This window comes from Lampris incognitus, chromosome 4, assembly GCF_029633865.1.
Source record: "Lampris incognitus isolate fLamInc1 chromosome 4, fLamInc1.hap2, whole genome shotgun sequence".
NCBI classification, from domain to species: Eukaryota; Metazoa; Chordata; class Actinopteri; order Lampriformes; family Lampridae; genus Lampris; species Lampris incognitus.
This window is the reverse complement of record NC_079214.1, coordinates 50,776,310-50,788,429: the sequence shown is the minus strand read 5'-3', so window position 1 is coordinate 50,788,429 and position 12,120 is coordinate 50,776,310. Positions and strand designations below refer to the sequence as shown.

Here is a 12,120-nt window from a genome sequence, read left to right as displayed (position 1 = left end):
GAAGAAATACACAACTTGATCTGCTGAATCTCAGTTTCTGTTGTGACATGCCAATGCTAGGGTCATAATTTTGGCGTAACCAACGTGAAATCATGGATCCATCCTGCCTTGTGTGAGCGGCACAGGCTAATGGTGGTCATGAATGTGTACCTATAACATGGAACTGCTTAATTCTATCATATGAGTGTGGACTAAAGTCGCTTTTTAATATATTCAGGACCTTATTGAATCTATGGTACAAGGAATTTAGGCTTTTCTGGAGGGAAAATGGGATCGCTCCCAGTACTAGATAGATGTACTTGATAAAAGCCTACGTGGTTATATTGTGTGTGTGTGTGTGTGTGTGTGTGTGTGTGTGTGGTCCTCCTAGTGTACCTGTGATCTCTGTTTATATGTACCTGTGTTCTGGGTGATCTGTCTCTTGGTGATCATCTGTTTACACTTTGGGTCCATCAGCTCACTGTTCTTGTTCTGTTTCAGACACTGGAGGACGTTCCTTGCATCTGCATCCGTACAGAACCGCTGGACCCGCGGAGGTACAGCAAATGAAACCAGGGGGTGGGTGTTGTAGAGAGAGACGGGCACGCACACACACACGCACACAGAAAAAAAAAAGATTTGAGGAGTCATCACTGACTGAAAAATAACATTAGGTAGGCATCACAGGGAACACAAACACACACAGTATTTATCCATACATTTATAATTTATTTTTATTTTTTTTATTTTGAAATACTTTAATGATCCCTGTAGGGAAATTCACGCTCGGCATTTAACCCATCCTAGCTTTGTAGCTAGTAGCAGTGTGCAACCGCCGTTCAGTGCCCGGGGACCAACTCCAGCTTGTCTTGCCATGGCCTCGGTCAGGGGCAGACAGGAATATTAACCCTAACATGCATGTCTTTTTGATGGTGGGGGAAACCGGAGCACCCGGAGAAAACCCACGCAGACACGGGGAGAACATGCAAACTCCACACAGAGGACGACCTGGGATGACCCCCAAGGTTGGACAGCCCTGGGGTTTGAACCCAGGACTTTCTCTTCCTGTGAGGCAACAGCGCTAACCACTGGACCACCGTGCCGCCCAATTTCCATAATTTATGGAACCTCTCATGCTGCTTAAACTGCGCTGGATTGTGCCAGAAAAAAGATTCGCCATAAAGTGAATGTGTGGCATCTGAAATTGTATGCATGTGTTACGATGGCCAAAAGGCAACTGTAATAGCTGACCACTTTTTTTTTTTTTGCGCCCGAATATGTATGAATTTCCGCCTAAATGGTTTGGTAGTCCACTCTGGTTTATAGGTGATTGCAGTTCCATTGTGATTTTTCATATGAGGCATGCAAAGCATCTTGGCATTTGTTTTGCATGGTTGTAATGAGTTCACTGTATTTGAAGGCTACAGCAGCCTATAGGCAGGGCAATAAATTCAATATTAATAATAGAACCTTCTCGGTTAAATAATTAAATTAACTGTATTTGGATATAATTCAGATACTGCCATATTGTGATACAGAATTTTGTTAAAATCAATGATAATGAGAATCTATTACCTATAATTTCTCAAAAAATTAGGTCAGACATATTTGAGGAAGTATGATTTGAAAACTAAATTTGGTTTAATATTGTACTTAATGATACCAAACAGTTTCAGAACCTTAGGTGGATTCTTAAATATGGTATTTTTCCATATGTGAGTAGATACATTGATATATATTGATGTTGTTTTAAATTCCCTATGATTATCATGATAATATTTTCCATATCGGTGAGCACTACCCATAGGTTCACAATAAAACTTGGTGTAACATAGCTGACTGATAATGTTAACGATATGCCTATGTTATGGTGTCTATTGTGTTTGCTCCATCAATGCAATGATACATTCCAGGACCTCTCCCTTCACAGCTGACCCACTGGACCACCAAGCACATGGTGTTCTGGGACCTCAGTTCAGTTCAGTTACTTCATTATCCCAGATGGGGAACTTGACTTGCAGTCAGGTGCACAAGATAAAACAACACTAGTACAAAAATGTTTCCTGTACATACAATACATACAACATATAGAACACAACAATACAACAAACCAATCTAAGTGCTAAATTACATGTGAAGATTAAGCAGAGTTATTCCACAAGGAACAAAGGAGTTTCTCCTCCTATTGCAATGTATACATGGTGTTCTGGGACCATGTGATTTAAAATCATGCACTGTTATCCTGCTCCTACAGTCTGTCCCTTAATGCCCTCCCATTCCTCCACCTCCTGACCTTAATCATCTGCTTGCAGACTCTCATTAGCTGGTAGTCCAGCTCAGGATCACTCATCTCCACCTCCTGCAGCTTAAAGATGCGCTGGTGGCACCGCTGACTCAGCTGTTTCTTGTTCTCCTTCAAACACTCAATCATCTGAGGATGGCAGGTTGGAGACCGGGGAGACATAAGCAACACAAATGAACACACTGGTTGGTGGGGTTCAAATCTTTGGCCTTCGGGTTACTGCACGGTCTTCTCCATCCACTATAACACCCAGTTGCTTATCCAGGCATAGATCTACTAGCATTTACATTCCTTGGTGAGACGATACCAGTATCTTCCTGTTCTGGGGGCGCTGTGCTAGACCTGAACCGAAGGTCTGCCATCCCATCCCCAAACAGGGCAAGGTCAAAAAGAGATTTCCCTACAGAAATCAACCAATTTAGTAGCTATAGTGTTATATTATGTTACACTTTTTTTCCAAATTGTGTACATCTCTGAAGCATTTCATTAAGAACAACCACCGTAGTTAAAAACTATCAAGATGTTGACCAAAGTTTTTAATGTTGACATAAAATAATTTTGTTCCTTTTTTTTTTCTTCTCTCTTTTTCTCCCCAGTTGTACTTGGCCAATTACCCCACTGTCCCGAGCTGTCCCGGTCACTGCTCCACCCCCTCTGCCGATGCAGGGAGGGCTGCAGACTACCATATGCTTCATCCAGCCACTTCTTCTCACCCGACAGTGAGGCGTTTTGCCAGGGGGACATGGCGCGTGGGAGGATCACGCCATTCCCCCCAGTTCCCCCTCCCCCCTGAACAGGCCCCCTGACCGACCAGAGGAGGCACTAGTGCAGCGACCAGGACAAATACCCACATCCGGCTTCCCATCCACAGACATGGCCAATTGTGTCTGTAGGGATGCCTGACCAAGCCGGAGGTAAGATAATTTTGTTCCTTAAAGTTCCAATCCTTAAGATTCACATTCACACAAATTACCTTAATGATATTTTCTATTGCTGGTGTATGCAAGACAACAGTGGTTCTACGAATGTCCAAATCGTGAATGCTTTTGTAGTTGTTCATTTTAACGGTTTCTGTCAGGACACTTTCTTTGGAAAAAAAAGGATTCGGTGTAGATGCTGACACAACAGTACTAGAAAACTGTTTCATTTTGAATGGATCTAAAGGATATGGGTAGCCCTTACATCACTGCAATTACCAGTATGGCATTAGGTGCCGGTAAGTTAAATGAAAACCAAAACAAAAACAGAATAGTCACTTTAAAACGGCAAGAATGATAATTGTAATTGCAGTATTCAGCAAAATGATAAGGTTAATCTGTTAATAGGTTCCTGCACATTTGATGTCTGCAAGACAAACTTGTGTACTATACATCTGCTGAACTTGATGACTGAAGTGATTGCGTTATTCTCTCCAGGTCTTACCTGTGCATTGCCAAAGGCCACGTTTGAACAGAGCCGATTGATGTCAGTCTTACAGGAGTCATAAAGCTCTGGCTCCAAACGAATATCCTCCGACTGAAAGCAGAGGTTAAACTATTTTATTTCACACTTAGAATACATCTCCATCCCAACTAGTATATGGTATGAGTACCAATTAGTGTCTAGTAAACATACTGGTTAGCATCTAAGTTGGCTTACCATCTCTAGCTCCTCCACCCTGAGCTGTTTACGACATTTAAGAGAGACGCGTTGCTCCCTCACATCCTGCAGAGTGTCATTCCTCACTGTGGTGCTGAGACAGATGACTACGTCCACCCTGAAATGGGGGGGGGGGTAATGAGGGCATAGTGGCAGGCAAAGAGCAAGGGGGTGAGCCAAGCAAAGAGAGATGGGGGATGGAGACAGAGTCCATTTTGGATAGAACTACATGACTTTTTTTTTTTTTTTGTGGTTTTTTTCTCCCCTTTTTCTCCCAATTGTAGTCGGCCAATTACCCCACTCTTCCGAGCCGCCCCGGTCACTGCTCCACCCCCTCTGCCAATCTGGGGGGTGGGCTGCAGATTACAACATGCCTCCTCCGATATGTAGAATCACCAGCGGCTTTTTTTCACCTGACAGTGAGGAGTTTCACCGGGGGACATAATGTGTGAGAGGATCACACTACTCCCCCCAGTTCCCCTCCCCCCATGAACAGGCGCCCCGATTGACCAGAGGAGGTGCTAGTGCAGCGACCAGGACACATACCCACATCTGGCTTCCCAACTGCAGACACGGCCAATTGTGTCTGTAGGGAAGCCTGACCAAGCCGGAGGTAACACGGGGATTCCCCGTGTTCGTAGGAAACACAACAGACCGCCACGCTACCCGGATGCCCTTACATTTTCTCATTTAGCAGATGCTTTTAGGCAATGTTTTTTCAGTCAGCAATTAGCAGATATATTTCTGTGTGAACCCACATGCATCATAGAGCACTGAACAGTCATCATATATTATGTCAAATGCAAACAGTGTACATGTGCAATAAATAGATTACTAACAGTGACACAAGTAACAGTAGTAGGTGATTCAAATTACAATTTTGCTGGATAATGCAAGAAAGAACTAGTAATAACCGGTGAAAGGAAACATCATTGGGGATGATGGCCTTCTTGATATCTGAGAGGTGACCAGAATATCCAAACTACAAACTACAACTGAGGTTCCCTGGGGCAAGGCACTGAACCACAAATTACCCCCAAACAGTCAGTGGCAATTTGGAGAAGACCGGGCAGTAAAGGTGTGGAACAGTACAAATGTAGGGCAGTGCAGGAATTTGTCCCATAAAGTAAAGGTCAAAAGAATTTAGCCAAGGAGGCTTGTTGAGTCAGACTCCTCTGGGATGAAAACAGAAGCTGATGACAGCAGGAGACCGTGGTGCCCAGAAGCACATCATTGTTACAATAAAAAGAAGTAATAAATATGATTTCTACTTTTACTTCTAACATTTCTTTACCTTGCACTTTTCCCTCACTTATGATCACTCGAGGGGCAAAGGAAGTCAGGTAAATATCTAACATCAGGATATGAAATGTCAGTCAGTTACATACCAGTAGAGGTCAAGGGAATAGAATGGCCTAAAAGATTTATGGTCAATAGCCCCACTTAACACAGGAACGTCACCAAGTATTTTGTAAGGAACAAAAAAAATAAAATCATGAGGTAATAAAATGAAAAAAAAAACCCTAGACATAATAGTAGTAGGTTGTGTTTAGCTATATGAGGCATGGGACAGACTGCAGGAGAAGTAGGTGCAGTCAGTCCAAACGGGGTGGTCACAGATTAACAGGACCGTCAGCGATAATGCATCTCAGTTAGTCACTCATTACATTATCTAAACACAGAAACCCACTGCAGTGAGTTGTTGAAGACACATGCATTTTCCCCAGTCCAATGCAGACTAAAGCCACCTTGAGATGTCTACTCTTAACTCAAGATTCAAGATTACTTAATTTATCCTGAGGGAAATGTGTCTGGGACATAAAGGCTGCCACATAAAAATATATACATTATAGTGCAAAGTGCATAGAACAGACAAGTACAGACATAAAGTGCATTCAAATATGTGCAACTAGAGGACATTTTTGGCTGGACTGGACCAGTGCCCTACAAACATGAATTTCACTGACTGCCTGAGTGACTGACTGACTGACTGGCTGAGTGGATCAGTTTAACACGATTGGGCGGTTGGATCAGGTGACCAACAACGTCACTGAAGTTATGCGACTGGTCGGCTGAGCGCCGAGAGTCATGAGGTAGAGCGCAGAGTTAAAGCACCCCAGATAAGAATCACTCTGACAAAACACTCACTGGCAAATTCACAAAAGGATTGTGCTGCTTTTGTGGCCACTAAACCTGCACAAATATGACAAAAAGAAGCCATGTAATTCTCAAAGCACCCGCAAAAGGTGAAATGCACCGCTAACTATGCTGTCAAGCAAACAGTGTCTCGGTACTCCAGTGATATTTGCACATATTTAAATTAGGCAATATGCATACATTTGGCGCAAAACTGGCTCCTTTCTATGCAAAGGCACCTCATTGCAAAACACCAACACTAATAGCCACATGCAGCGAGAGTGAAAATTAAGGTCTTCAGAGAGTTGGTGCTAACTGATGCCCAGTCTTTCCAGTGATCATAGCAGCAGTGACTGCAGCCAGGCAAAGGCATTGTCTTGCCAGGCGTGCTTGTCAGCAGATATTTCGCAGGAGAATATCACTTTTTGATTTAACTGAGACTGAAATCATTCGCAGATACAGGTTGCCAGGTCAAACAATTCTTGCTATACTTGATGACATCAAAGATGACGTTGAGCCTGCCTACTGTGTTCTTGGTGCAAAGCCGCCATTTACATAGATACAGCACCTAGAATTGCCAGCTGGTCCATGACAGGGCCCATACAGATCCATGGCAGATCCCCGCTGGGTCAATCAGTTTCAATGGTTGAAACTGGCTGGGATCCGGCTGGGGGCAGCAATTCTGAGTGGCTGGTACTGTACTTTGTCACATAAATAATCGCAATCAGACACAAACCAAAGGAAAACTGCACTCAGCTGCAAAACTTTATGGGCATGTTTGCGCTGTAATATCATTTGCGCAATATTTTTTGTGAATCGGACCTTGAGACGGGGCAGATAGCGGTTACAAGTGATGTGCAATGCATGGTGCCATCAGCGGCTGCAATCCATTCTTTGTGAGCTCGCCTGTCAATACAGAGTGAGTCTTAGAAGAACAAGACTTCCGGCCTGTCAATACAGAGTCTTAGAATGAGAGACATCCACAGATGAAAGAGGAGGGATAGTTAACAGATAATTACAATAGATATAATTACAATTAAATGAACTACTCTTTCAAATCAAACATTCTAAGATATCAGTGAAAGTATTGTTCTTGCAACTGCATTTATAGTCTTTTTTTCTTTTACTTGCACATAGCTTAACCATGTCCTGTGATATGCTACTTCAGTAAACTTTAACAAAAAATATTACTGGGACCACTACAGACATGCATGTTAGGGTTAATACTCCTGTCTGTGCCCCTGATCAAGGCAATGGAAAGAGGAACTGGAGTTGGTCCCCATGCGCTGCACTAGCGGCTGCCCACTGCTTCTAGCTACACAGCTAGGATGGTTTAAATGCAGAGAAAGAATTGCCCCACGGCAATATCCAGAAATTCACATTATAGATACTACCACTGACTATCCCTGTTACAAATTGGCCACAGTTTTGAACATTGCCCATACACGGCCCAGCCATATACTAGGTTTTGACCTCGTCTTGTTAGAACCCACCAGAGAAATAAATATTTCATTGAAGTAGGCAACCACTGATATAGATATATGGTCAGTGAAAAGCAAAGAAGCCAGTACATCTATGTCCTGGGTAAATTTGATCAAACTACAGCAGCTGAATTATACAGCCAGCTGTTTTACCATTCTTGACATTTCTGAACCCTGGGCACCTTTGAATCAAGGTGTCCTTGATGAGAAGTCAAACGAAGGGAGCCAATACATAGATGGGTGAATGCTAACTCTCCTCATCCAAAAACAGCTTGTAAGATATGGCTCGAAACTAAACTTTCCACACAGAATTTGCCTGCATATGCTGGTAGTAAAATGCAGGTATCAGCCCTGCTGATGCTACTGTGTCAAGGAGTCCCTTTTTCCTGTTTGAAGAAAGAAAAAAAAAATCCTGCCTTTGCTTTTATTTCTCCCTCTAGCACTTCTTTCATACATCATCTTGGTGTCAGCGGGGTATTTCCTTGGCACTATATGTCTGCGATTAACCTCCTCAGTATTGGACGCATGTCATATTGACGATCTAAGAAATTTAACCTTATTCTACCGCTGCACTAACTAACCATATGAGGGTGAAGGCTGAACATCTTGACTAAAAGTCTATTCTAAGAATCTAATACACTCTAGTGATTTAGTCAAATTATGATCAGCCCATGAATTCATCTCAAATGATTATTGACTCCACCAGGGCTTGAAATTAACGATGTGCCGGGGACCATAAAAAAATCCTACTGGGACACAAATATATTTTGTCTGGGACAATTCTGGGACAGTGAAAAAAAATGTCCAAGTAAACGTCGAAATAGGTGTTATTTGCAAAGTCATTAATTATGAGTATCTAGACGTTACTTTGTAGTTTGAATAATTTAATAAAAACGTGTGAACGGCGAAACTACAGAAGGCTTACGATCTTGCGGCACCTCACGATAGGGCAGTCAATCGCCTGTTCGTGCAAATCATAGAATGCATTCTACGTCATCCACTCTGCCAGTGGCTGCTGCTTGACTCGCGCCAACGCAACATTCATAGAGCCAGAGCGATAGACCATCATCAACGGCAGTTAAAAGAAGAAGAAGAAAGAAATGCTGAGGTGATTGAATAAACAGCCCCCTGATGCAAGCCCCAATACTGCCGACTCCCGAAACGACTGTCGAATCCCGAAACTAATATTCATATGTTTAATAAAAGAATAGTATTTTAAACTTATATGGTGGACCAGAGTCCATGGTGTGATGATTAAGTGACAAAAAAAGGATCAAATTATATGAATCCTGCATAACTGGGGGGGCGACGACAATAATTAAAATTTGGGACACTGTTGGTTATATCCGGGACAATACAAAGTAGAATTCGGGACAGTTGCGGGACACTGAGGAAAAAAGTTAATTTCAAGCCCTGGACTCCGCTAAGAAAAGCTATTTTAAGATGTAGAGAAATTTTAATGGTTCCTCAACTCACTTCTTCTTGATGTTGGGACACAACTTGAGAACATCCTCCTTGCAGGCCATCTTGAACTTGTAGGAAAACCGGAAGTCTTTCATCTGAATCTGTAATGGAGGAGGGGTGAGTGGAGGAGAGGCAGGAGCAGTGGAGAAGAGAAAGGAGAGGACAAAAAGGAAAGGAAATAAGATATGTGGGGAAGCAAACAATAAAAAAAAAATACCGCATGTAAGCACAACAGAGTAAAACAAAGAGAGAAAGGGAAGACAGTGAGAGGGGTGGAGAGATGGAGAGACAGAGACGGCATGAGGGTGAGAGCAAGCATGGGAGATCGACATGGCCATGATCACTGACCAGCTGGAAGTGGGTGACGCCCACAGAGCACTTGTCATTCATCTCCTTCTGGTGTTTATTCTGAATCAGACACTCCATGAGGTCACCAGTATCAATCTGGTTATCGGCTACATCCTGTACACAAGGCAGGCAGACAGAGAGAGACACACACAAACACATCAAGATATAATTGGATATTAGACAACCTGTTAGTGCTGTCGAGGGGGAGAAATACACTGCTCAAAAAAATAAAGGGAACACCTAAAAACACAATATAGACCTCGATGAATGAAATATTTCAGCTGAAAATCTTTATTTATTAGACAGAGGAATGTGTTTAGAGCAAAATAACCTAAGAATGATCAATGGAAATCAAAATCATTAGCCCATTAAGGTCTGGATTCAGAATCATACTCAAAATCAAAGTGGAAAATGAGAACATAGGCTGATCCAACTTCTGTGGAAATTCTTCAAGACGATTCAAAATGAGGCTCAGTAGTGTGTGTGGCCTCCACGTGCCTGTATGCACTCCCTACAACGTCTGGGCATGCTCCTGATGAGACGACGGATGGTCTCCTGAGGGATCTCCTCCCAGACCTGGATCAGGGCATCGGTAAACTCCTGGACAGTCTGTGGTGCGACATAGCGTTGGCGGATGGTACGAGACATGATGTCCCAGAGGTGCTCGATTGGATTCAGGTCTGGGGAACGTGCAGGCCAGTCCATAGCATCAATGCCCTCGACATACAGGAACTGCTGACACACTCTGGCCACATGAGGACGAGCATTGTCATGCATGAGCAGGAACCCAGGGCCCACTGCACCAGCATATGGTCTGACAATGGGTCTGAGGATCTCATCCCGGTACCTAATGGCAGTCATGGTACCTCTGGCTAGCACGTAGAGGTCTGTGCGGCCCTCCAAGGATATGCCTCCCCAGACCATCACTGACCCACCGCCAAACCGGTCATGCTGGAGGATGTTGCAGGCAGCAGAACGTTCTCCACAGCGTCTCCAGACTCTCTCACGTCTGTCACATGTGTTCAGTGTGAACCTGCTCTCATCTGTGAAGAGCACAGGGCGCCAATGGCGAATCTGCCAACCAAGATGTTCTCTGGCAAAGGTCAATCGGGCTACACGGTGTTGGGCTGTGAGCACAGGCCCCAATTGTGGACGTCGGGCCCTCATACCATCCTCATGCATTCTGTTTCTCACTGTTTGAGCAGAAACCTGTACATTAGTGGCCTGTTGAAGGTCGTTTTGTAGGGCTCCGGCAGTGCTCCTCCTGTTCCTCCTTGCACAAAGGACCAGATAGCGGTCCTGCTGCGGGTTTGTTGTCCTCCTGCGGCCCCCTCCACGTCTCCTGGTGTACTGGCCTGTCTCCTGGTACCTCCTCCATGCTCTGGACACTGTGCTGGGAGACACATCAAATCTTCTTGCCACAGCACGCATTGATGTGCCATCCTGGATGAGCTGCACTACCTGAGCAACTTCTGTAGGTTGCAGATACCGCCTCATGCCACCTCTAGTGGTGAGGGCACGAGCAAAATGAAAAACTAACCAAAGATCGGCCAGAAAAGATGAGGACAGGCAAATGGTCTGTGGCCACCACCTGCAAATCCATTCCTTTTATAGGGGTTGTCTTGCAAATTGTCTAATTTCCACCTGGTGGAAATTAGACAATTTACCAACAGGTGAAATTGATTCACAAATCAGTGTTGCTTCCTAACTGGACAGGTTGATATCTCAAAAGTGTGATTGACTTGGAGCTACATTGCATTGCTTATGTGTTCCCTTTATTTTTTTGAGCAGTGTAGATGTGTATGTGCACACTTACATGACAGTGGGCCTGGATGACTGGCTCACAGGCCCTGATGAGCAGAGCCTCAATCTGGATGTCCTGTCAGCAAACAGCCACAGAAATGGGATGTTAGCTTTAGGCTGTTGTTGTATTTATTTCACAAATGACAAAAAGTGAAAAATAAATAAATAAATAAAAAAATCGAGCTATGGAATACAAAATGCAACAAATCACGAGGGACTTATAAAATCACCTCACCACAAAAAGTAAGAGACTCACTTTGCTGTTTCTAACCATAGCGGCTAATTTTGCAAATGCCTGACCTCACCTACCGATTAACAGGATAGACTGAGGATAATATCAAACATACACTGATGAGCCAAAACATTAAGACCACCTGCTTAATATGCTGTTGGTCCTCTGTGTGCCATCAAAACAGCGCCTACCCACCGAGGCATGGGCTGTACAACACCCCTCAAGGTGTCCTGGTGTATCTGGCACCAAAACATTAGCAGCAGATCCTTCAAGTCCTGTAAGTAGCGAGGTGGAGCTGCTCTGGATCGCACTTGTCAGTCCACCAGCCCATCCCACAGATGCTCAATCGGATTGAAATCTGGAGAATTTGGAGGTGAGGGCAACACCTTGAACACTTCATCATGTTCCTTAAACCATTCTGGAATAATGTGTGCAGTGTGGCAGGGCACGTTATCCTGCTGAAAGAGGCCACTGCCATCAGGGAATACCATTGTCATGAAGGGGTGTACCTGGTCTGCAACAATGTTTAGGGAGGTGGCATGTGTCAAATTGATGTCCACATGAATGGCTGGACCCAGGGTGTCCCAGCAGAACATTGCCCAGAGCATCACACTCCCTCCCCTGGCTTATCATCTTCCCACAGTGCATCCTGGTGCCATCGCTTCCCCAGGTAAACGATGTACATGTACATGGCCATCTACGTGGTTTAAAAGAAAATGGGACTCATCGGACCAGAC

The 12,120-nt window shown here is 44.0% G+C and overlaps 1 protein-coding gene across 1 annotated transcript in view; it reads right to left on the bottom strand.

Annotated features, from left to right (window-relative positions):
• Window positions 1-12,120, bottom strand: part of LOC130111448 (Golgi apparatus protein 1-like) — a 48,310-nt gene that overhangs the window by 5,577 nt on the left and 30,613 nt on the right. The window contains exons 14-20 of the mRNA XM_056278643.1: window positions 11,165-11,227; window positions 9,349-9,462; window positions 9,013-9,101; window positions 3,920-4,037; window positions 3,704-3,796; window positions 2,273-2,410; window positions 399-522 (exon numbers count right to left, since the gene is read on the bottom strand). Of these exons, the coding sequence (XP_056134618.1) occupies window positions 399-522; window positions 2,273-2,410; window positions 3,704-3,796; window positions 3,920-4,037; window positions 9,013-9,101; window positions 9,349-9,462; window positions 11,165-11,227 (739 nt within the window). The remainder of the gene's footprint in view (window positions 1-398; window positions 523-2,272; window positions 2,411-3,703; window positions 3,797-3,919; window positions 4,038-9,012; window positions 9,102-9,348; window positions 9,463-11,164; window positions 11,228-12,120) is intronic.